Source organism: Brassica oleracea, chromosome C3 (assembly GCF_000695525.1).
Source record: "Brassica oleracea var. oleracea cultivar TO1000 chromosome C3, BOL, whole genome shotgun sequence".
NCBI classification, from domain to species: Eukaryota; Viridiplantae; Streptophyta; class Magnoliopsida; order Brassicales; family Brassicaceae; genus Brassica; species Brassica oleracea.
This window is the reverse complement of record NC_027750.1, coordinates 2,450,122-2,475,708: the sequence shown is the minus strand read 5'-3', so window position 1 is coordinate 2,475,708 and position 25,587 is coordinate 2,450,122. Positions and strand designations below refer to the sequence as shown.

At 38.8% G+C, this 25,587-nt stretch overlaps 2 protein-coding genes, 1 long non-coding RNA gene and 2 pseudogenes across 3 annotated transcripts; 3 read left to right on the top strand and 2 right to left on the bottom strand.

Moving 5' to 3' along the window:
• The first annotated feature begins 307 nt into the window (after positions 1-307).
• On the top strand, positions 308-5,415 carry LOC106328798 (annotated as a pseudogene).
• Positions 5,416-5,625: 210 nt separating this feature from the next.
• Positions 5,626-6,057, bottom strand: LOC106334387. The gene is made up of 3 exons (XR_001268601.1): positions 6,002-6,057; positions 5,826-5,868; positions 5,626-5,732 (listed from the first exon to the last, which is right to left on the bottom strand). It is a non-coding gene; the product is annotated as an uncharacterized LOC106334387 (long non-coding RNA).
• Positions 6,058-7,151: 1,094 nt separating this feature from the next.
• LOC106329641 lies at positions 7,152-16,779 on the top strand (annotated as a pseudogene).
• An 863-nt stretch (positions 16,780-17,642) lies between these two features.
• LOC106332002 (probable sugar phosphate/phosphate translocator At5g25400) lies at positions 17,643-19,083 on the bottom strand. Its single transcript, XM_013770450.1, has one exon. The coding sequence runs from the start codon at positions 18,920-18,922 to the stop codon at positions 17,870-17,872; it is 1,053 nt and encodes a 350-aa protein (XP_013625904.1). The 5' UTR covers positions 18,923-19,083; the 3' UTR covers positions 17,643-17,869.
• Positions 19,084-21,860: 2,777 nt separating this feature from the next.
• Positions 21,861-25,552, top strand: LOC106336108 (DEAD-box ATP-dependent RNA helicase 56). Its single transcript, XM_013774834.1, has 12 exons — positions 21,861-21,927; positions 22,090-22,221; positions 22,396-22,496; positions 22,970-23,142; positions 23,242-23,473; positions 23,566-23,684; positions 24,197-24,253; positions 24,349-24,533; positions 24,645-24,789; positions 24,901-24,984; positions 25,082-25,145; positions 25,243-25,552. Exons 2-12 carry the CDS (start codon positions 22,109-22,111, stop codon positions 25,251-25,253), a joined length of 1,284 nt encoding a protein of 427 aa, XP_013630288.1. The 5' UTR covers positions 21,861-21,927; positions 22,090-22,108; the 3' UTR covers positions 25,254-25,552.
• The last annotated feature ends 35 nt before the right edge of the window (positions 25,553-25,587 follow it).

Sequence of the window (25,587 nt, the reverse complement as noted above, 5' to 3'; positions counted from 1 at the left end):
CCTGATCCAATGGAATTATCATCAGCTATTCAGCTGAATGTGTTGCAGAGAGGTCGAACATATTTTTTTATTTTAATCTATTTGAGAGTTGGTTGTGTATTTTCTTGGATATAACTATATTTAATAAGCCTCCTCTCTTGCTAGCTGCGCTTGTGGGGCCTTTCTTTTACCGTCGTTTTTGTAATTTTCTGTGACAAAGGTATACGGATCCACTTTTTCCGGTAGTTTCAACGCTCCTAGTCAACTCTGTGTTAAATGTATACTTTAGCCTCTTTATAGTTTCTTCTTCAAGATAGCTCCCTTTAGCGATCTGTAATATTTGATTCTCTTTCCATCATACTCACTAATGAATTCTTCTTTTTTCCTCACCACTGTTGCTGCTGCAATAGGCCTGTTAACCGTTCTGAGAAAACTTCGGTTCCATCATGATAATAAAGGCGAAAAGGATTCTTCTTCGTCTTCTCCGTCTCCTTCAATAGTTCCTCCACCTTCTTCTTCTCGCATCTGGACGCATGAAGTCTTTCCTAGTTTCCGCGGGGCAGACGTACGCAGGGACTTCTTCAGTCACATTGAGATGGAGTTCGAAAGAAAAGGAATCACTCCATTCATTGATAATGAAATCAAAAGAGGCGAATCTATTGGTCCCGAGCTGATCAGAGCCATTAGAGGATCTAAGATCGCAATTATCTTGCTCTCTAGGAACTATGCCTCCTCAAAATGGTGTCTTGATGAACTGGTGGAGATTAACAAGTGCAGAGAAGAGTTGGGTCAGACTGTAATGGCTATTTTCTACAAAGTGTACATCCATCTGATGTAAAAAATCTAACCGGAGATTTTGGGAAAGTCTTTAGAAAAACTTGTGCTGGTGAAACGAAGGAAAACATTGGGAGATGGAGACAAGCTTTGGCAAAAGTGGCCACAATCGCTGGTTATCATTCAAGGAACTGGTTAGTTCTTTTTTTTTTATTCCCACTTGCTCTATAAATTTTTTATACAAAAGACATCTCACAAATTCACACTTATTTATGAATGCGCATGATTATTAGGGATAATGAAGCAGCCATGATCACGAAAATTGCCACTGATATTTCAAACATACTGAATAATTTCACACCATCAAATGATTTCGATGGGTTAGTTGGGATGGGAGTTCATTTGGAAAAGTTGGAACCATTGTTATACCTAGGCTCAGATGAGGTGAGGATGATTGGGATTTGGGGTCCTCCTGGGATTGGGAAGACCACTATCGCTAGAGTCGCATTCAACCAACTCTCCAACAGTTTTCAACTTAGTGTCTTTATGGATGATCTCAAAGCAAACTCTTCAAGGTTGTGTTCCGATGACTACAGCGTAAAGTTACAACTACAACAACAGTTTATGTCTCAAATAACAAACCATAAGGATATGGTTGTTTCTCATCTGGGAGTTGCGTCAAATAGGTTGAAGGATAAGAAAGTTCTTGTTGTTCTTGATGGCGTGGACCGGTCACTACAACTAGATGCGATGGCAAAGGAGACTTGGTGGTTTGGTCCCGGGAGTCGGATTATCGTCACAACACAAGATCATAAACTTCTTAGAGCACATGGGGTTAACCATATCTACAAAGTAGATTTTCCAATAAATAGTGAGGCGCTCGAAATCTTTTGTACGTATTCGTGGGGTCAAAAGTCCCCTAAAGATGGTTTTGAAGAGCTTGCTCGAGAAGTTACAAAACTTTCTGGTGAACTCCCTTTGGGACTAAGGGTTATGGGTTCCTACTTTCGGGGAATGCCCAAGCAAGAGTGGACTAATTCCCTTCCAAGATTGAAGACTAGCCTTGACTCTGATATTCAAAGCATTTTGAAGTTCAGCTATGATGCTTTAGATGATGATGAAAAATTATTGTTTCTTCATATAGCATGCTTTTTCAGCTCTGAAGACATTCACAGAGTGGAAGAGCATCTTGAAAATAAGTTCTTGGATGTGAGGCAAAGACTTAATGTCCTGGTTGAGAAATCTCTCATATCTATCGACAACAAGTGGGGATATATAGAGATGCATAGTTTGCTAGAAAAACTAGGTAGAGAAATTGTTTGTAAACAGTCTATTTATGAGCCTGGGCAGCGGTAGTTTCTGTACGATGAAAGAGAAATTTGTGAATTACTCACTGGTGATGCAACAGTAAGTGTCTTTTCATTGCATTTCTCTCTGCAAATGTAGTTTATTTGATAACTAACAAACTATACTTTCTTGTTTGGTCCTTTATTTCAGGGCAGTAAGAGCGTCATAGGCATAAATTTCAGCTGCTACGGAATCAAGGAAGTGAGAAAGCCTTTGAAGGAATGCCGAATCTCCAATTCTTAAAAGTCAATGGTTATCGCGATAAATTGCAATTAACTGGAGGTCTGAACTATCTATCTCATAAACTTCGATTACTAGAGTGGAGTTATTTTCCAATGACATGCTTTCCTTGCATTGTAAACTTGGAAGCTTGAGAAGTTGTGGGAAGGAATTAAAGTAAGTTAATTTTTTTAATTCTATTTGTTTTGAATCTATCATTTATACAACCATGTTTTTGTAATTTGTCTGTACAGTCGCTTCGATGTCTCAAGTGGATGGATTTGAGTTATTCCATATACTTGAAGGAGCTTCCTGATCTCTCAACTGCCACTAACCTTGAGAAATTGGATCTACGTAATTGCTCGAGTCTAATCAAACTCCCTTCGCTGAGTGGAAATATTCTGGAGGAATTAAATATTGGTGGATGCTCAAGTCTTGTGGAGTTTCCCTCTTTTATTGGCAACGCCGGTAATCTCCTAGTATTGGATCTTAGTAGTTTCCCAAATCTGCTGGAGCTCTCTCCCTATGTTGGGAATTCTACCAACTTGGAGTACTTGAATCTTAGTAATTGCTTAGATTTGGTGAAACTTCCTCTCTCTTTTGGAAACCTTCAGAAGTTGCAGAAACTGATACTGAACGGATGCAGTAAGCTAGAGGTTCTTCCCACCAACGTCAACTTGGAATCTTTGTATGAACTTGATCTCGCTGGATGCTTAAGTCTTGATCCAGGTGGATGCTCTATTATCGGAAATGCTCTCAATCTCCAAACATTAAATTTAAGTAGTCTACCACAATTGTCGGATCTTCCTTCCATTATTGAGAATGCGATTAATCTAGTGGACTTGAACCTAGAGGTGTTAAATGGTTGGGCTACCAAATGGTAGCCCGTGTCCATATATAAAATGGGCCTAATTTGGATAAATCCATATTTTCCATGGGTTTTGATTGGGCATAATTCAGGAAACCATTTAAAAAGTGGTCATTATCGGGTTTGGGCTTTATGGTCACGGGCCGTCCAATGAACAAAAAAAACCTAGGGTTTCAAAACAAAATTAATTTGGGGAAAAATCTATCGTTTCATCATATCTCTCTCGCGAGCGTCGTCCCTCTCCGTCGACGCCCCTCTCTTGTCTGGTATGAATCGTATGATAGGTTTGATTCAACTTATTTGAGATGGGTTTGATGGGTCTGCTTCTGATCTACATTGGAAATGAGTTTTGCCTTTTCATTGATTAAGTTGTTCAAGTTGAACCCTAGTAATTGCTCAAATCTGGTGGAAATTCCTCTATTCATTGAAAACTTTCAAAAGTTGCAGAGGCTGAGATTAAGAGGATGTGATAAGCTAGAGGTCCTTCCCACAAACATCAACTTGGAATCTTTGGATGCACTTGATCTCCGTGATTGCTCCATGTTGAGAAGTTTCCCTCAAATCTCCGCAAACATCAAAAATCTCAACCTCATAGGAACTGCAATAGAACAAGTGCCTCCCTCGATCAGATCATGGCCTCGTCTTGATGCGTTGTATATGTCATACTTTGAAAACCTCAGGGAATACCCTCATGCTCTTGAAAGAATCACAGGACTGTGCTTGACCGACACAGAGATACAAGAGGTTCCTCCGTGGGTCAAGAAAATGTCTCGTCTGAGTGCATTCGTGCTTAAGGGATGCCGAAAGTTGGTATCAGTCCCACCGATTACGGATTCCATCTATTACATGGATGCAAGTGACTGCAAGTCCCTGGAGATACTAGAGGGCTCCTTTCCCAAACAAGATGTTTCTCTCATCTTTGCCAACTGCTTCAAACTGAATCAAGAGGCAAGAGACCTCATCATCCAGAATAGTGTACGTGCAGTCTTACCAGGTGGACAAGTGCCTGCTTGCTTCACTCACCGAGCTATTGGTGGAGGTCCATTGACAATCAAATTGACTGAAAATCCTCTTCCCAAATACATGACATTTAAAGCTTGCATCTTGCTGCTTAATAAAGGTGACCATGCCACTTGCTTTAAAGAGAAATCGACGAAAGCGGTTGTTATGTATAAAAATAGCAGTTGCAAGCTAACTCAGCCTTTAGCAGAACATATGTACACATTCCCGATCACAGAAGAGGTTACATTCAGTGAGCTCCTCTTTGAGTTCAAGCTGGAAACCGATGATGTTTTGAAGATAGGAGAATGCGGACTAGTCCATCACTTGGAGGTCCCTTAATATTGATGAACACGAGGTGAGCTTGGGCGGTGGTGGCCATGGCGGATGTGAAGCACATAAAGTTAGAGTCTCTGTTTATTGTTGTCTAGTGTATTCCTCTGTTTTTCTTTGGAGTGTGGTGTTTTTTTCCCGACAGAAGCCAAGACGAAGACAAACCTGTTGTCTACGGTGTGCTTTTTTTCTCTCTCTTCTCATTGTTCATTTTCTTTAATTAAACAAGCTGTAAAGGTATTTCATTGTGGCTTAAGATTGTAACTAATTGCGTTTTGAGTATTGTGAATGTTTAGGGTCCCTTTTGATTTTTTTTTGTGTAACAGTATTGTCCATCTTTCAGCATATTTTATAAGGTTACGCCATGGAAATTTTGAAGAATGTAATGTTATAATTTAGGATTTGTATAATTTTGTTGACGGACTGTTATAAGATCATTTGCAATTACTTTGATGTTTTAGGTCGAGGTTTGAGCTGCGTCTAAAGTCATGGGATGATCTTCAGACACTGGTATGTTCTTCTAAAAGAAGAAAAAAAACTATGTTGATGACTCGGTGTCAGATGCTTTAAGCATGTTTACAAACCCTGAACGCATTACAACGGTAAATACAATGTTGGCTTTTTAACTTTTGATTAATGTGCCGCATACAGCATGCACTGACGGGGAGAGCAGTTGAAGAAAGGGATCCCAGAAGATCAGCCGAGCTTAATATGTAGAACCTTTGGTACACAACCAAGTAACAATTAGTACCTGAGAGGCTGAAGAAGATTTTGTATTGTTCTTTGTGCTGGTCTATTGTTTGTTAGTGTCATGTTTCAGTTGTTAGAGCGATGTGCACTTTTTTTGTAAACTCATGTCATAAGCTTTTGTCTTTGAACGTAATCCAACGTCTAACTATTAGAATAGCAAATAACAAAGCTTTGTTTCCTCTGTCATTATTTCCCAATTTTGAAACTTCAGTGTTTCGCTTAAAGAAATGCGTTGTAAAGCCGGTCGACAGAAAGTGATTTGTTTTGGTTGGGATAAAAAAAAAAAAGGTAGTATCCTTCTGTGCAACGATAAGAGAGTAAAAGTTTCTCTTTGGCTCAAAAAATACAAATTCTACCAAGACTTTGAGGAATAACTCAAAAAAAAAAAACCGTGAGAAGAAAAGTCAAAGCTTCTGTCCTTTCTTCATGCATTAAGCGTATATCTCTTCCGTCAAGGTATCATCTGAAAGTAAAAGCGTAGTCAAGATTTAGATAAACCATGTTACTCCCACAAACCAAATATGAGAAAAAAAATTAAACAAAAAAAGAGCATTACATTTATGCTTAAATCGGATTCATTATCATTCACACCACATCCTCTGTTCAAATAAAAATTGCAACTGTGTTAGGAACGGAGCACCAAATATTAAACGAAAGAAGCAAATTGAAAAAAAAAAATTTGCATAGATGAGAAGACTTGTGAATAGGAGACGAGTAAAGCAGAGAACCAACCGTTCTGAATCCATCCCTTTGATTGCGCCATTATCAAGCTCAGAGAGAAAGATCAGTTGCTTCTGTAGAGAGAGAGAATATTTCTGTTGTGAGCAGACTATAACGACGAAAAGTTTAAAAAACTACATGCTTTGTTATATTATAAACACTAAACAGCATGCGTTTTTAAAAAAAAATAGTGAGAAATGACGACGTTTAAAGGAGAAAGTGACCCGTTGAAAATCAGCGATCAAGACGAAGCCTAATAAACCAAAAACTTGATAAACGACATGCTTTGTTATATTATTAACACAAAACAGCATGAGTTACAAAACAGCAAACAGTTTTATTAAAATAAAAGTTACAGTGGTTGCTCTGCTCTATCTTCCCCAGCGTCGCCTTTCATCTCCATTCTCCGGCGTTATCTTCGTCGTCAGGCGATAGTACTCGGCATTTTTATTGCAAGTGATGTGACTTGTGAGAGCTAAAATCGCAAAACTGTAGACAGGGTTTTTTTGTAGTCTTTAGATTTTCTTAACTAATTTTCTTTGTTGGTCTGATAGATCTTCGTAATTCAAATGTTATTTTTGTTGTATGATACATAAACATAATCTTTGGATTACTATGCCTTACGATTTCCAATGCTAGATTAAAGATTTTTCTCTCGACATTGTATACAGATTAGTAAATAGAGGTGATATTGATCAATGGGTTTCCTTATGAAAATAGGACAAAGAGGATTGATGTTTCAGATCTCAGCGTTAGGGATGAACATCCTTGTAAAGTATTTTGAATCTTTGATTTCTTTTTTCAAATTCAGGGAACTCAGTTTTTGATCACTGCTTTCTTGAAAGATTGCTTGTGTTTCGTATGGTTCTTACATTCTTTCCTTTTTACTGTTTTCTTACAAACAAACAAAAAGGGTTGATGTTTGTGCTTTCTGATTCTTTATTTTTATATATTTGAGAGTTACTTGTGTATTTTTCTTGGATATCATTATTTTTATATATTTGAGAGATTGCTTGTGTATTTAAGCTTCTTCTCTTGCTGGTTGCGCTTGTGGGACCTTTCTGTTATTTTAAAAGCACCAGCCTGTCCACTTTTTTTAGTGCTAGTAGTTTAACATTCCTAGTCAACGTTCTGTGTTCAATGTATACAAGGCCTCATAGGCTCCCTCTATATCTCTGAAATACTGATCCTCTTTTCATCATACTAATTAATGGATTCTTCTTTTTTCCTTACCATTGTTGCTGCGGCAATAGGTCTCTTAACTCTTCTGAGAAAACTTATATTCCTTCAAGAAGATAACAGAGAAAAGGATCATTCCTCTTCATCACCTTCGTCTTCTTTGTCTCCTTCAACAGTTCCTCCACCTTCTTCTTCTTCTTCTTCTCGCATCTGGACGCATGATGTCTTTCCAAGCTTCCGCGGAGAAGATGTACGGAAACACTTTCTAAGTCACATTAAGATGGAGTTCGAAAGAAAAGGAATCACTCCTTTCAGCGATAATGAAATCAAAAGAGGAGAATCTATTGGTCCCGAGCTCATTAGGGTGATTAGAGGATCTAAGATCGCAATTATCTTGCTCTCTAGGAACTATGCCTCCTCAATATGGTGTCTTGATGAAATGGTGGAGATTATCAAGTGCAGAGAAGAGTTGGGTCAGACTGTAATGGCTATTTTCTACAAAGTGTATCCATCTGATGTGAAAAATCTAACCGGAGATTTTGGGAAAGTCTTTAGAAAAACTTGTGCTGGTGAAACGAAGGAAAACATTGGGAGATGGAGACAAGCTTTGGCAAAAGTGGCCACAGTAGCTGGTTATCATTCAGGCAACTGGTTAGTTCTTTTGCTTCCCACTTGCTCTATAATTTTTTTATACAAAAGACATCCTACAAATTCACACTTATTTATGAATGCGCATGATTATTAGGGATAATGAAGCTGCCATGATCAAGAAAATTGCCACTGATATTTCAAACATACTGAATAATTTCACACCATCAAATGAGTTCGACGGGTTAGTGGGGATGGGAGCTCATTTGAAAAAGATGGAACCATTGTTATGCCTAGGCTCAGGTGAGGTGAGGATGATTGGGATTTGGGGTCCTCCTGGGATAGGGAAGACCACAATCGCTAGAGTCGCATACAACCAACTCTCCAACAGTTTTCAACTAAGTGTCTTTATGGATGATATCAAAGTTAAGTATTCAAGACTGTGTTCCGATGACTACAGTGCAAAGTTGCAACTACAACAACAGTTTATGTCTCAAATAATCGATCATAAGGATATGGTTGTTTCTCATTTGGGAGTTGCGCCAAATAGGTTGAAAGACAAGAAAGTTCTTGTTGTTCTTGATGGCGTGGACTGCTCATTACAACTAGATGCAATGGCGAAAGAGACTTGGTGGTTTGGTCCTGGGAGTCGGATTGTAATCACAACACAAGATCAGAAACTTCTTAGAGCACATGGAATCAACCATATTTACAAAGTGGATTTTCCAACAAATGATGAGGCTCTCCAAATCTTTTGTACATATTCTTTTGGTCAAAAGTCCCCTAAAGAGGGTTTTGAGGAGCTTGCTCGGGAAGTTACAAGACTTGCTGGTGAACTCCCTTTGGGGCTAAGGGTTATGGGTTCGTACTTTCGGAGAATGTCCAAGCAAGAATGGATAAATTCGCTACCAAGATTAAGAACTAGCCTTGATACTGATATCCGGAGCATTTTGAAGTTCAGCTATGATGCTCTAGATGACGAAGATAAAGATTTATTTCTTCATATAGCCTGCTTCTTCATCTATGAAAAGGTTCACAAAGTGGAAGAGTATCTTGCAAAGAAGTTCGTGGAAGTAAGGCAAAGACTTAATGTCTTAGCTGAGAGATCTCTCATATCTATCGACTGGGGAGTTATAAGGATGCATAGTTTGCTAGAAAAGTTAGGTAAAGAAATTGTTTGTAAAAGATCTATTCATGAGCCTGGACAGCGCCAGTTTCTGTACGGCTGTAGAGAGATTTGTGAATTGCTGACTGGTGATGCAACAGTAAGTGTCTTTTATTGCTTTACTCGCTGCAAAATTTAGTTTATTCGTAAACAAACAAACTCTACTTTCTTGTGTGGTTCTTTCTTTCAGGGTAGTAAAAGTGTCATAGGGATAAAGCTGGACTACTACAAAATAGAAGAAGAATTAGAAGTAAGTGAGAAAGCCTTTGACGGAATGTCAAATCTCCAATTCTTACAAGTCACTGGTTATAGCGCTCCATTGCAATTAACTCGAGGTCTGAACTATTTGTCTCATAAACTTCGATTACTACACTGGAGTCATTTTCCAATGCCATGTTTTCCTTGCAACGTAAACTTGGAGTTCCTTGTCGAACTAATCATGATTGGCAGCAAGCTTGAGAAGTTGTGGGAAGGAATTAAAGTAAGCTGTTTTTATTGATTTCACTTTGTTTCAAATCTAGTATTTGTACATTTTTGAATTAGAAAAAACTGATCTTGTCACACCCGTTTATGAAGCTTTTTTTCTTTGTTTAAGGGCTCTGTTACAAAAGTGTATAAAACAACCAATTTTTGTAATTTATTTGTACAGACGCTTGGAAGTCTCAAGTGGGTGGATTTGTGTGATTCTGTAAACTTGAAGGAGCTTCCTGATCTCTCAACTGCCACGAAACTTGAGAAACTGTATTTACGTAATTGCTCGAGTCTAGTCAAACTGCCTTGCTTGCCTGGAAATAGTATGGAGGAACTAGATATAGGTGGATGCTCAAGTCTTGTCGAGTTTCCCTCCTTTATTGGGAATGCCGTTAATCTCCTCAAATTGAATCTTTTCAGTTTCCCAAATTTGGTGGAGCTCCCTTCATACGTTGGGAATGCCACCAACCTGGAGTATTTAAATCTTAGTGACTGCTCACATCTGGTGAAACTTCTTCTCTCTTTTGGAAACCTGCATAAGTTGCAGGCAGACACTGATACTAAAAGGATGCAGTAAGCTAGAGAATTTTCCCAACAACATCACCTTGGAATTTTTGAATGATCTTGATCTCGCTGGATGTTCAAGTCTTGATCTCCGTGGATTGTCCACTGTCGGAAATGTCGTCAATCTTCAGACATTGAATTTAAGTAGTCTACCACAATTGTTGGAGGTACCTTCCTTCATTGGGAATGCCACTAATCTAGAGGACTTGATACTTAGTAATTCCTCAAATCTGGTGGAACTTCCTCTTTTCATTGGAAACCTTCAGAAGTTGAAAAGGCTGAGATTAGAAGGGTGCACTAAGCTAGAGGTTCTTCCCACCAACATCAACTTGGAATCTTTGTTTGAACTTAATCTCAATGATTGCTCCATGTTGAAAATTTTTCCTGAGATCTCCACAAACGTTAGAAATCTCTACCTCATAGGAACTGCAATAGGACAAGTGCCTCCCTCGATAAGGTCATGGTCTCGTCTTGATGAGTTGAAGATGTCATACTTTGAAAACCTCAAGGAATTCCCTCATGCTCTTGAAAGAATCACATGCATGTGCTTGACAGACACGGAGATACAAGAGGTTCGTCCGTGGATCAAGAAAATGTCTCGTCTGAGTGTATTCGTGCTCAAGGGATGCCGAAAGTTGGTAACACTCCCAACCATTTCGGAGTCCATCCGTTACATGGATGCAAGTGACTGCAAGTCCCTGGAGATACTAGAGTGCTCCTTTCGCAATCAATACCTTACGCTCAACTTCGCCAACTGCTTCAAACTGAATCAAGAAGCGAGAAACCTCATCATCCAGAATAATTGTAGATATGCAGTCGTACCAGGTGGCCAAGTGCCTCCATACTTCACTCACCGAGCTACTGGTGGAGGTCCATTGACAATCAAGTTGAACGAAAAGCCTCTTCCAAAGTACATGACATTTAAAGCTTGCATCTTGCTGGTTAATAAAGTTGACCATGACGCTTGCTCTGAAGAGAACTCGATGGAAGTGGATGTCATATATCAAAATAGCAATAAAAAGCTGTATCCGGCTTTAGCAGAGCATCTGTACATATTCCGAGTCGAAGCGGAGGTTACTTCCAGCGAGCTTATCTTTGAATTCAAGCTGAAAAGGGATGCTGTTTGGAAGATAGGAGAATGTGGGCTAGTCCGAGACGCGGAGGTCCCTTCATGTTGATGAGAGTTTGAGAGGTGGGGGTGGCCATGTCGGATTTGAAACATATAAAGTTATTGGGTCTCTGTTTTTTGTTCTCTAGTGTATTCCTCTTCTTTTTTTTTTTGAAAAGTTGATGGGTGGTATGAAATTAAATGAAACTCAAATGTGGGTGAGGAGATCAATGTGCCGTACACGCATGTGTTGACCGATATAGCAATTGAAGAGCCGGATCCCAGAGGATCAGCCGAGACGAAAAGAATGGTAAACGCTATATGTAGAGCCTTTGGTACACTTATAAGCAACACTTAGTGCTGAATAGGCTTGTTACTGCACTTTTTTTTTTAACTCATATATCTTAATCTTTTTTTTTCTTATCGTTGAACTTAATCCAATCTCAAACGATCAGAGAGCAAATGAAAAAAAAAAGGTTTCTTTCATCGGGACTTGGTAATCTGGTAGAACATCATAACATACTTTAAACCAAGCAAGTTTTGACAGAGCAAACATAGAGCCTTGGCTCTTACTCTTATCTCTTACCTTAAGCAATGTATAAAGCAGGTGTTATTTTTTGGTTCTTGGGACATGATGGGATGACTATGATTCACCATTCAATTATGCTGTATATCCACGGAAGAAGATGCCTCCCACCACATCCCCTGTTTAAAAAAAAATTGCAACTGCCAGAGCACCAAGAATGATTTCGACCATTATCATTAGCCAAAGATTAAACGAAAGGCTTCCAATGCTAAGTGACATGCTGCCAATGGAAAAACCGCCAGTAGCAGCACATGAAAACTCATCACCTGATCCAGTGGAATCATCATCAGCTGAGAGGTCGAACATGAGGAAAAGGTAAAAGAAGAAGCAGTCCATGTGATGCAACAGAGATTGAAGAAGGCTCATATTGAATCACTAGAAAAGGTTTACAGAAGATCAAAATGACCTACTGTAAGGATTGTTTCTTTCCTTTTACATTTGGATCAGTTCTATTTTTAGTTGAATGTTCCAGCTCACATTTATTTTCTGAATGCTTTAATGGTGTGTGTAGAATGCTGTTGTTAGCAGCATTGTTAGAGTGACCAATCTTCCAGGGAGGGGAGATTTGTAGTGGTTCGAAGATAGAAGAGTAGAGGATGGAGTTCGAGAGAAGCAAGCTCCCTAACCCCGGTTGACTTTGATGCTTCAGATAGCATTCTCAGAAAATAAGTCGACTAAGCTTGATTTCGGTCCGGTTGATTTCCTTTTTCAACAATTACTAAAAGTTAATTTGAATTTTACTTCGTTTCGTTGGACAGTTTGCTAGCTTTGAAATTATATCAATCGGCTATATAATAGACATAAAGTTGTGTGTGTTTCCACTGTCTGCTTTCCTTTTTACTGTATTTTAACAAACAAACAAAAAGTTGTGTGTGTTTCCACTGTCTCGTCTGTGCTTCTTGATTCTCTATTTTTATATTTGAGAGTTGGATGTGCTTTTTCTGGGATATGTTTCCTCTCTTGCTAGTTGACGCTTGTGGGACCTTTCTGTTACCGTCGTTATTTCAGTGAGGAAATTTCAAGGAAGTTAGGTATATGGAGAAAAGCAGCAGCCAGTCCACTTTCTTTTGCTAGTGGTTTCCTCATTCCTAATCAACGTTCTGTCTTCAATAGATACAAAGTTTCTTTTGTAGTTTCTTCCTCCACGTAGCTCCCTTTTTTTTTTTTTTTTTTTTTTTAACACCCACATAGCTCCCTTTAAAGCTCAGTATTACGTTATTCTGTTTCCATCATACTTAATTACTAACTAATGGATTCTTCTTTTTTCCTTACCACTGTTGCTGCTGCAATTGGGCTCTTAACCGTTCTGAGAAAACTTCGGTCCCATCATGATAGTAACGATGAAAAGGATTCTTCTTCATCACCTTCATCTTCTTTGTCTCCTGTTTCAGATCCTCCACCTTCTTCTTCTCGCATCTGGATGCATGATGTCTTTCCCAGCTTTCGCGGGGAAGATGCCCGCAGAAACCTTTTCAGTCACATTCAGATGGAGTTTCAAAGAAAAGGAATCACTCCTTTCGTTGATAATGAAATCAGAAGAGGAGAATCTATTGGTCCGGAGCTCATTAGGGCGATTAGAGGATCTAAGATTGCAATTATCTTGTTCTCTAGGAACTATGCCTCCTCAAAATGGTGTCTTAATGAGATTATGAAGAGCAGAGAAGAGTTGGGTCAGACTGTAATGCCTATTTTCTACAAAGTGGATCCATCTGATGTGAAAAAGCTAACTGGAGATTTTGGGAAAGTCTTTAAAAAAACTTGTGTTGGTGAAACAAAGGAAAACATTGGGAGATGGAGACAAGCTTTTGCAGGAATGGCCACAATCGCTGGCTATCATTCAAGCAACTGGTTAGTTCTTTTTTTATTCCTGCTTTCTCTATACACAAAAAAAAATTCATATTTAATGGATGCATTGAACTCTCCAATTGTTAGGGATGATGAAGCGGCCATGGTCAAGAAAATCGCCACTGATATTTCGAACATTCTGAATAATTTCACACCATCGAATGATTTCGACGGGTTAGTTGGGATGGGAGCTCGTTTGGAAAGGATGAAACCATTGTTGTGCCTAGATTCAGATGAGGTGAGGATGATTGGTATTTGGGGTCCTCCTGGGATTGGGAAAACCACAATCGCTAGAGTTGCATACAACCAACTCTCCAACAGTTTTCAACTGAGTGTCTTTATGGATGATATCAAATCAAACTACACAAGACTGTGTTCCGATGACTACAGCGCAAAGTTGCAACTACAACAACAGTTCATGTCTCAAATAACTAACCATAAGGATATGGTTGTTTCTCATTTGGGAGTTGCACCAAATAGGTTGAAGGACAAGAAAGTTCTTGTTGTTCTTGATGGCGTTGACCGGTCAGTACAACTAGATGCGATGGCGAAAGAGACTTGGTGGTTTGGTCCCGGGAGTCGGATTATAATCACAACACAAGATCAGAAAATTTTTAGAGCACATGGAATTAGCCATATTTACAAAGTAGATTTTCCAACAAATGATGAGGCTCTCCAAATCTTTTGTACATATTCTTTAGGTCAAATGTCCCCTAAAGATGGTTTTGAGGAGCTTGCAAGGGAAGTTACAAGACTTGCTGGTGAACTCCCTTTGGGGCTAAGGGTTATGGGTTCCTACTTTCGGGGAATGTCCAAGCGAGAGTGGACAAATTCGTTACCGAGATTAAAGACTAGACTTGACGCTGATATTAGAAGCATTTTGATGTTCAGCTATGATGCTTTAGATGATGAAGATAAAGATTTATTTCTTCATATAGCCTGCTTCTTCAACTCTGAAAAGATTCACAAAGTGGAAGGGCATCTTGCAAAGAAGTTCTTGGAAGTGAGGCAAAGACTTAACGTCTTAGCTGAGAAATCTCTCATAACCATCGACTGGGAGAGGGGAGTTATAAGGATGCATAGTTTGCTAGAAAAAACTAGGTAGAGATATTGTTTGTAAAGAATCCATTCATGAGCCTGGACAGCGCCAGTTTCTGTACGACAAAAGAGATACTTGTGAGGTGCTGACTGGTGATTCAACCGTAAGTGGCTTTCGTTGCATTGCTCCCTGGAAATTTTAGTTTATTTGATAACTAACTCACTCTAGTTTCTGGTTTGTTTCTTTATTTCAGGGTAGTAAAAGTGTCATAGGCATAAAGTTCACCTACGAAGGAATTAGATATAAGTGATAAGTGAGAAAACCTTTAAAGGAATGTCAAATCTCCAATTCTTAAAAGTCAATGGTTCTCGCAATACATTGCAATTAACTGGAGGTCCGAACTATATATCTCATAAACTTCAGTTACTAGAGTGGAAACATTTTCCAATGACATGTTTTCCTTCCAATGTAAACTTGGAGTTCCTTGTCGAACTAACTATGCGTCACAGCAAGCTTGAGAAATTATGGGAAGGAATTAAAGTAAGTTATTTTGATTTCTTTCTCTTTGTTTCCAATGTATCATTTGTATATCTTTTGCTATAAGATAAAACTGATTTTACCACACACCCGTTTGTGTAATTTTCTTTGACACGTGCTTCTCATATCTGTTTCATTACTAAAGTGTATAAAACATGTATTTTTTGTAATTTGCATGTACAGCCGCTTGGAAGTCTCAAGTGGGTGGATTTGAGTTCTTCTAAAAACTTGAAGGAGCTTCCTGATTTCTCAACTGCCACTAACCTTGAGAGATTGAATCTATGTAAATGCTCGAGTCTAATCAAACTCCCTTCATTGACTGGAAATAGGCTGGAAGAATTAGATATGGGTGGATGCTTAAGTCTTGTGGACTTTCCCTCCTTTATTGGCAATGCCGTTAATCTCCGAGAATTGAATCTTAGTAGTTTCCCAAATCTGGTGGAGCTCCCATCATACGTTGGGAATGCCACCAACTTGGAGAATTTAAATCTTAGTAATTGCTCAAATCTGGTGGAACTTCCTCTTTTCATTGGAAACCTTCAGAAGTTGCATGGGCTGGAATTACAAGGATGCACTAAGCTAGAGGTCCTTCCCACCGACATCAACTTGGAATCTTTGCATGTGCTTGATCTCCGTGATTGCTCCAGGTTGAAATGTTTTCCACAGATCTCCTCAAATATTGGAGTTCTCTACCTCATAGGAACTGCAATAGAACAAGTGCCTCCCTCGATCAGGTCATGGCCTCGTCTTTATTCGTTGCAGATGTCATACTTTGAAAACCTCAAGGACTTCCCTCATGCTCTTGAAAGAATCACAGGACTGTGGTTGACCGACACAGAGATACGAGAGGTTCCTCCTTGTATCAAGAAAATCTCTCATCTAAAAGGATTCTCCCTCTATGGATGCCCGAAATTGGTATCACTCCCACAAATTTCGGAGTCCATCTGTGTCATGGATGCAAGTGACTGCGAGTCCCTGGAGGTTCTAGAGTGCTCCTTTTCCAATCCACGGGTTTGGCTCATCTTTGCCAACTGCTTCAAACTGAATCAAGAGGCGAGAGACCTCATCATCAAGACTAGTGGATGTGCAGTCTTACCAGGTGGACAAGTGCCTGCACACTTCACTCACCGAGCTACTGGTGGCGGTCCATTGACAATCAAGTTGACTGAAAAGCCTCTACCAAAATCCATGAGATTTAAAGCTTGTATCGTGCTGCTTAATAAAGGGGGCGACGACGCTTGCTCTAAAGAGAAATCAATGGTAGTGGAAGTTGTGTATAAAAACTGCAGGCAAATTCTGAATTCGGCTTTAGCAGAGCATCTGTACACATTCCTAATTGAAGCAGAGGTGACTTCTAGCGAGCTTCTCTTTGAGTTCAAGCTGGAAATATATGGTGGTTTGAAGATAGGAGAATGCGGGCTAGTTCAAGGCTGGGAGATCCCTTGATGTTTATGAACACGATGAGAGCTTGAGAGATGGTGGCCATGGAGGATATGAAACATATAAAGTTAATCAATCGGTCTCTGTTTTGTGTTCTAGTGTATTCCTCTGTTTTTTTTTTCCGACATAAGCCAAGACGAAGACAAACCTGTTGTCTATGGTGCGTTTTTTTCCTCACTCACCTCATTCTGCATTTACTTCAAAATCCATCCCTTTGCAATATATGCTGTTCCCTGAGGATTGTTTACACAATATAATTAATTGAACAAGTAAGTACCAACAAGATTTCATTGTGGCTTAGGATTGTAACCAATTCCTTTTCAATTAATTTGAATGTTTATGGATCCTTTTGATTCTATGTTCATGTAACCACTATTGGCCCTCTCTACCTTTTAAGGTTATGCCGTGGAAAATTTTGAAAATTGTAATGTTAGAATTAAGGATTTGTATGTTTTTGTATTGGGGTTGTTTTAAGATCATTTGCAATTACTTGGGTGCTATAGGTTGAGGTTTGAAAGCTTCGGAGCTGCGTCTAAAGTCATATGATGATCTTTAGAAGCTCTGGTACGTTCTTGAAAGAAAAGAACTATCTTGATGACTCGGCAGCAGATGATTCAAGCTAGAACATGATGTTTTCAAACCCTGAACGCAGTCAGGAGATAATTGCGCCGTATAAAACATGGGTTGATGGAGAGAGCAATTAAAGAACCAGATCCAAGAAGATCAGCGGAGATGAAACGAATGGCAATATGCAGAGCTTTTGTTACACTAATAAGTAACACTTGTTTATTTGTACTGGTCTGTTGCTTGTTATTGTCAATTGTCACGTTGCAGTTTGTTAGAGGGATGTGCACATTTTTGTTAAACTCATTTCTTAATCTTTTTTTTTTTTTTTGTCGTTGAAATTAATCCAGTGTCTAACGATGACAAAAGGTTGTTTCCCCTGTCATTGCTCAAAAATAGAAAAATCGTGAGAAGAGTCAACGCTTCAATTAACACACAAAGCTGCTTGAAGCTTGTTCTTTCAAAATTTTCACTCAAGCCTACTTCTTTGAGCAATCAAGACAAAATAACATTGATTAACTGAAACGTGGCAAGAGGACGTTTGGTAACACCATTCTACTAAAGAGATTCACAAAATCTACCATCCATAAACAATGATTTGGTAACACCATTATAATCGCAATAACTTGAATAAAACAAAACAAAAGGAGAATAAAAAGCTTTTAAGCAAAGAGGAAAACAGTAAGAGATTCTGACAACACTACTTATGAGCAAAATCAATAGGAAGCAGGACAAAATCATAATCTTACTTCACTTCCACCTCTTATTATGCGTTTTTTGAGTAAAACAAAAAACTAGTTCTCAGACTCATTCTTCTTACCTTCAACATCACCACCTTCCCTCACTTCCAACAACCTCCCACCCTCTTCATCACCTTGCTGAACCTTCTTCTGCGCCTCTTTCGCCTTCAACCCCTTTAACTTCGCGTGATTATAATACGCAACCCCCAAAAACGCAATCCCATACCCAAAAAGATTAACAAGAGTCACAGTATCCTTAATCACAGACCAGGAGAAAGCAATCAACAGCCAATCTTTAACCACACCAGCAACGTTCATAGTCAACGCAGAAGTCTTCCCCACGAGAAGAAACACAGCGAGGTTCAACGCGAACGCACACAACGAGTTCGTCCCGAAGATGACGTAGTCGAACCGGAAGCTAGACGTGTCTCTAAGAACAGGGAACTCCACGTAGATCCAGGGGATAAACAAGAACGCTAAGCAGCAAGGAGCGACGTAGTAGAGAGACGTGATCGGGTTAAGATTGATGCCTTTGGAAGTGAGCAAGATCTGAATCAAAACCAAACGCGTCGCCTCGAAAGCAACGGCTCCGAGCTGAAGAAACACACCAAACACATCGAACCTCGCTTCTCCATAAGCTGCGATCGCGACGCCGAAGGAGATGGATAGCATGTTCGTCATGGTATCAGACTTGAACGATTCTTTCTTGAAGAAGACGCCGATGGAGTAAACGGCCACCGGCATCAGAGCTTTGAGCATCTGTATGAAGGAGACGGAGAGGTAGATGTAAGCGGAGTTGGAGAGCCAGAGGGAGAGAGAGTACAGTGCTCCTATGGGTACGACTGATCTGAGGTAAGTCTCGCGCGACATTGACACCGGCTCGACGAGTTTGAAGACTTTGATGAGGAGGATCGCTAGTGTCGAGCAGAAGGACATGTGGATCATGGTGAGAGTGATCGGGTAAGGCCAGTTGTAGAGCTTCTTGTCGAGGATGTATTTGTTGTAGACGATTACTGTGAAGCTTAGGAAGATCCATATCGCTACGTAGCTGTAGGAGAGGATGATTTTTTTTATCACGCTGTCGCTGAGGGTGCCGCCTTTCCCCATTTGTGTGATGATGTTGAAGTTGGCTCTTTCTTTGTGCGACGGGTGTGAGGCGGAGGACGACGGTAGTGGTGGGGGTTCAGCAAGATGAACAGAGGGAGAGCGAGAAAAAGGGTTTTATAGTGTGTTTGGGTTTTTTTTTGAGAGAAGTGGTTCAGTTGTGCTCTTCCATGTTGTCGCATTTATCGTTTTATATATTAATTTTTAAAAGAATTAAACGATAATAATGTGAAGATAGTGACGAATAATTAGAAATAATCAATAGTAATCACTAAATTAATTGAGAACGTTTTCCAAAAGAACAAAATATTTTGTTCATGAAAATAGTATGATATTTAAGTATAAATCTAGTATTTTTTTTATAAATTAATAGTCATAATAGTATGTATATTTTAGTTCTTTATAGTTTAGAAACCAACAGATTTTTTTCAGTTTAGGGAAGATACTATTTGTAATTAGATTTTTTCCAATAAACTAGTATTAGAGTTTATGTTAGTTTAGTGTTGTTTAGTTTAGCTTACATGATTGGAAACAAAATCCTAATCTAAATGAAAATTTATTTGATTTAATTTTTTGGTTAAATCCGTAATTCATTTTAAAAGTAATTTGTTTACAAACAAAATAGGTATCTTATAGAAAGAAAAAAATGAAGAGAATTACCCTAAATTTGGCTCAGTGAATAAGATTTTTAAACATGTCATGAACAACATCATGGTCTCCAAATTTTTTTACAAGTGTTGCCCTTTAGTCAATAAATGGGTCCACAAATCGCAGTCAAAGCCAGATAGTTTGGGTCCATAAAACGCCAGGAGTAAATTGGTGTTTGGGCAACGCGCGTCCAGCTTTCAGGTGTGATCATGCGTCGCACCAAATTCACGTGGCCTCCAATGCGCATTTCGTGTGATTGATTTGTGATTCAATGCATTTGTCGCTTGTAAGTGCTTTACCCACTAGGGAAAATAAAGGAACAACGATTTTTTTTTAACTAGCTCTAGCATCCAGAATCCAGAGATATAAAAAAATGGGATTGAAAATTGAGACACTCTACTTGTAATTGATCAATAATGTACTTGTCTTCTGTAGGTTGGTACTTAGCTTTCAAAGACTGTTATTCATCTATCTTTGAAGACTTTGATTTTTGATGTTTGAGACATTTTTATAGATAAGAATGTAATCAGTTGGGATGTATGTGAAAAAATAATAGCTTTGTTGAAATGTGCAGCTTTCTTGTTGTGTTTGTTATTATTATGTTACTAATTTGCAATTAATATTATACACTAGGATTTAGGAAGTGTGTTGAAGAAACTATATGGAGTTGAATAACGCCACTTACTCCAAGTGATGTTAATTTATTACCAACCACACCGTCCTGACATAAACCAATTGCATTTGAAGGTTATGCTTTCGTTGGTGCGGTCATACAACATCAACTTCTTCTCCTCAAGATTCATTGGAGGTAGAAATAAAAGTTTCATATGAGGTTTTAATTCTATATGGTATAATTACACACCCACATCTAAATTATGAGCATCGAAAACAAAAGTCACAGACCTAACTGCATGTGAAATCACTGTTCCATAAAATAACACCGAGTGTATTGTGATCTATTTTCCTATGTTCATTTGATTTATCAAATTTATGTTCATAATTGGTTTATCGAATTTATGCATCTTTGTCTTAATAAGTATCTTCGTTCAACTTATTAACAAGTCAAAATTTTCTGACGGATGAGGTAAAACCGTCACAATGTTTTTACCTTCTAGGAAAAATCATATATAGTGTCATTCTAATTGTTGATCATCACCGATGTCAATGGAGTCATCACAAATGTGTATAAAGGTTTTAGTTTTTGAATCCTTCTTTTATATATTAGATTAAGACTCTTCTCAATGGAGTCATCACAACGAGGTTGTGGATGTTTTAGTTTAGAGATTGTGACATATCATTATCCAAACACACACAAAATAGTGGTGGCTTTCTCCATTTTCACATGAAGAGTTTGTCGATTTCAGGTTTTTTTTTTGCTAGATTAATTATTGTGTATGGATAAAAATGGTTTAATAAGAGTGATATTATTTTATAGTTCATATATATCCCTTTCGTTTGGACCACTTCCGTGAACTAAGAAAATGGGAGATGTCCAAATGTTTACCTAACCCATTGTATGATTTGTTCACTACTACTAACTCCCATCAAACTGTCCTATCTTTTAGTTATGGTTTCTCTATATCTAAATAGATAACAAAAGATAACGTTGAAGTTATTTGTATCTAAAGAATTAAGAGGACGTTGAGTGCCTTTTGGCAGAGAGAATATTACTAACTAATTTGGCCATCGGCATTACATGGCACGTGACAAGATTTGAAACTTTTAATTAACTTCATCTTGCTGTCCACAGCGTCAGCCGTCAGCCATCAGCAATATATCTTCATCAACTTCAGCTTCAGCATCATCATCGGTGCTTAATCCAAGCTTCAACATCCTGTGGATTCTGCTCCAGAAGTGTTAGGTTCATTGAAGCTGAAACCTGAAGTGAGGAGAGCAGTCTCAAAGGAAAGAATAACAAGACCCTTGACAGACTTATCATTCTTAACCGCTTCAGCTCATATCCATGCATTATTTAATTACATAATTAAAATTTTAGTTTGGAACAAGAATTAAATCAGGAAGGAAAAATGTTTATAAGAAAAATCTTCAGTCGAGTTCTCTGAGACTAGAGTTCGATATGTAGCAACGAGACTATGGAAAGGGTTGACTAAGTCAAACCCGGGATAAATTTTTCTGGGCCAGTAAGCCCAGCCTCGCTCACTTAGCCTCGCTCACTTATATATTATCGTCCGACAAGGCCGATTCATATAAATTGTAGGCCCAATACAATAAAGCCCACGATAGCCTCGCTCGCAACCCTATCTATATAAATCGCTGAACATCAACGCGGCGTAAGGCATTAAAATTTTTTTTCCCGTCAATCGATATCGAGATCCAACCGAATCTGCTTCTTCGCTCAGGTAAATTTCTACCTCAAGATCTCCAGTGTTTTCATCGGAGCTCGATTAACCTAGTCGTATATAGCTATCGTCGGAGGTTTACTATTGAGATGATTTGTCACTGAGTGAGTCTTAGGTTTTTGATTTGGGATTAGAAATCTTACGGGAAGTTTCTGTGTGCAGCTTGTAGAATTTGCTTACTATGGGAGACGCTAGGGACAACGAAGCCTATGAGGAGGAGCTCCTTGATTATGAGGAAGAGGACGAGAAGGTTCTCGATTCTGGGAATAAAGTTAACGGCGACGCTGTGAAGAAGTGAGTTTTTCTTTTTCGCTTCTCGATCCGTTTCATGATAACGGCTGCTTAAATTTTGAGTTTGTTCTGAGATTACGGAGGATTCATTAGTCGTTTGCCTATGAGAGTAGTAAATTGTTAGTTATTTAACGCAAATCATCTTGGAAACTAATAGCTTTTTTTTGTTTGTGGCAGAGGTTACGTTGGGATACACAGTTCAGGATTCAGAGACTTCCTTTTGAAACCGGAGCTTCTCCGAGCTATTGTTGACTCTGGATTTGAGCATCCATCTGAAGGCAAGTACCTTTTAATCTTTTTTTGAGTATGCCGCCTTCTATTGTCTTTGTACCATTTTGTTATCGGATGATATGGTTTATATAAACAGAAATTACTTCTCTGTGAGCTGTTCTTGATTGTCCAGTAAAATTTAATTGTCTACTTACGAAAAGATATGTTGATATATAGAATACTTTATGCATCTTTCTTTGTCCTATGCTTATCACCTATGTTCGACAAGATAGGTTGGTGGAAGATAACTTAGTCTAGTTTTGGGAGTATGTGTTTATCATGAAGTTCGATTCTTTGTTATGATTGATTTCTGTATTGTCCACTGACATCTCATTGATTATTTTTTTCAGGTAAAAACGCTATTTCAATCTATTGATTTGGAGTGAGCTCAGCTTTTCGTAAAGACTCCAATTAAATATATGGAGATAATATTCTACTTATAAACGGTTCTTCGGTGCAATTTTCTTTGGTTCTCCACCAGTGCAACATGAGTGTATCCCTCAAGCTATCTTGGGCATGGATGTTATCTGCCAAGCTAAGTCTGGTATGGGGAAGACTGCTGTGTTTGTGCTTTCGACTCTGCAACAGATCGAGCCGACTCCTGGCCAGGTGTCTGCACTTATCCTATGCCATACAAGAGAGTTAGCATACCAGGTATGTCATATTTGTTTCTTTTACTCTCTGCTTCTAATAAATAGCTCTGCTGTCTGTCCCGAAGTTTTCTCATACCTTGATGATGCGAATTGCGTGCAGATCTGCAATGAGTTTGTGCGATTCAGTACCTACCTGCCTGATACAAAGGTTTCAGTGTTCTATGGAGGAGTCAACAACAAAATTCACAAAGAACTGCTGAAGAATGAATGTCCTCACATTGTTGTTGGAACACCTGGTCGAGTTCTTGGACTCGCCAGGGACAAAGATCTCTCTTTGAAGAATGTGAGGCATTTTATTCTTGACGAGTGTGATAAAATGCTCGAGTCACTAGGTATGTATATCTCTAGCATCCTCGTGCATAAATATATATCTCACCAATGCTTTGATATTGCATGTTTTAACGTTTTTGGTCCTATTTATCAGACATGCGGAGGGATGTGCAGGAGATTTTCAAGATGACTCCCCACGACAAACAAGTTATGATGTTCTCAGCAACGCTCAGCAAAGAGATACGCCCTGTCTGCAAGAAATTTATGCAAGATGTAATGTCCCACGACCAATACTTTCTCGGTTTACAAGTTCTGTAGTCTTGTACCTTCTGGCACGAGAGACCTGCCATTTGATCCTTGGACGCGCGGTCTCGATCCAATAATTACTTGGGTAGTATGTAGGGGTTTAGAGAATAGGAAACTGGAGATGTAACATAGCTTCGGTGTGGTTCAACTGGAGATGTAACATAGCTTTGGTGTAGTTCAGTTATGTCTTTGCTCAGTGGGTCTTCTGTCATCTTGTGTTTTTCTTTTTCTATTTAGTATTTGCAATGCTAATGGTGCGGGATAGGTTTTGAGTCGGGGTGTAGGGAGGTCTCAAGGTTTCTTCATGCTCTGGTTTACGGGCCTTAATGTTCCAAGCAATATTGATCTTTGAGCATGGAAACCTGGTGGAGGAGGATCTCAGTTTGGGGGGTCTTTCATCCGTCCTCGATTCTGTAATGAAAATCATTACCTGAGGAAGGCTTGCTAATACACTTTACTCTGATATCTATTCCTTTCAGCCAATGGAGATTTATGTTGATGATGAAGCCAAATTGACTCTTCATGGACTTGTCCAGGTAATTTAACGCGTGTTAATACCTTTCATATTGATTGATATTATTACTATTTTTTATCCGACTGTAACTCTGTTTGTGTCCTGTCATTGTTACAGCACTACATCAAACTGAGCGAGATGGAGAAAAACCGCAAGTTGAATGATCTTCTTGACGCATTGGACTTCAATCAAGTTGTCATATTTGTGAAGAGCGTTAGCAGAGCTGGGGAGCTGAACAAGTTGCTTATCGAGTGCAATTTCCCCTCAATATGCATTCACTCCGGCATGTCTCAGGAAGAGAGGTTTGTGTTTTTTCTCATTAAATTGTTTATTCTGAATCAACCTTACTTTTTCTTAAGTTTTGTTCATGGAAACCAACTCTTAACCTATATACACTATGATTTGATATGTAGGCTGACTCACTACAAAAGTTTCAAGGAAGGGCACAAGAGAATTCTGGTGGCGACAGACTTGGTAGGGAGAGGAATTGACATTGAGCGTGTCAACATTGTCATCAACTACGACATGCCAGATTCTGCTGATACATATCTTCACAGGGTATGTAATGTTTTATTTATAAAGCCCTGAATTGATATATAGATTATTGATTCTCATTAGGTAATCTTAGAAGCGTGAACTTATTATCAGCACACTGGTTATATGGTATAGGTTGGTAGAGCTGGAAGGTTTGGAACAAAGGGTCTTGCAATAACATTCGTGGCATCAGCTTCTGATTCGGAAGTTCTCAACCAGGTCTGGAGTTTGATCTTCTTCATAAGTCTGTTGTCTTGCTTCTGAATTTAAATTAGTTGGGGGTGTTTAATGAAGAAGTAATTTCTTTGGTTTACAGGTACAAGATAGGTTTGAGGTTGATATAAAGGAACTTCCTGAGCAGATTGATACGTCGACTTACAGTAAGCGTCTATCCTTTCTTACCCTTCTGCAAAAGCAGCTACATTTTTTCTGTTTTCTGGTTTTGAGATCTGATGTTTTTCTTCTTTCACTGTGCAGTGCCGTCCTAAAACGACTTCAGATTACGAGAGTTTGCAATGATCCCTCCCCTTTATGCTTACCTGCCATCTTATCCCCTTTTGTTATCGTTTGTAACCTTTTAAAAAGGAGAGAGAGATATAGAGAGGATTCCTAGATTGCACTATCCTCTTAAACTCAGCCAGATTTGTGTACAAGCGAATATGATGCCTTGTGTTGTCAGAATTCAGACATTACTTGTTCTGTGTTTTAGTAGTTTGTGTAACTTTAGAGTTCGTTTTGTACTGGTTCTTCCTTCGAGTTAATCTCAGATTTACCTCTTGCCTTTCAACGCTATAAAATTTTGAAAATAATCGCCCTTGATAT

Excerpts from the sequence above, each read along its gene's own strand:
- LOC106332002 (XM_013770450.1), bottom strand. The coding sequence starts at position 18,922 with ATGGGGAAAGGCGGCACCCTCAGCGACAGCGTGATAAAAAAAATCATC.
- LOC106336108 (XM_013774834.1), top strand. The coding sequence starts at position 22,109 with ATGGGAGACGCTAGGGACAACGAAGCCTATGAGGAGGAGCTCCTTGAT. Across the intron at positions 24,254-24,348 it reads CTCTTCATGGACTTGTCCAG|CACTACATCAAACTGAGCGA; the intron begins GTAATTTAACGC and ends TCATTGTTACAG. Across the intron at positions 24,985-25,081 it reads ATTCGGAAGTTCTCAACCAG|GTACAAGATAGGTTTGAGGT; the intron begins GTCTGGAGTTTG and ends TTTGGTTTACAG.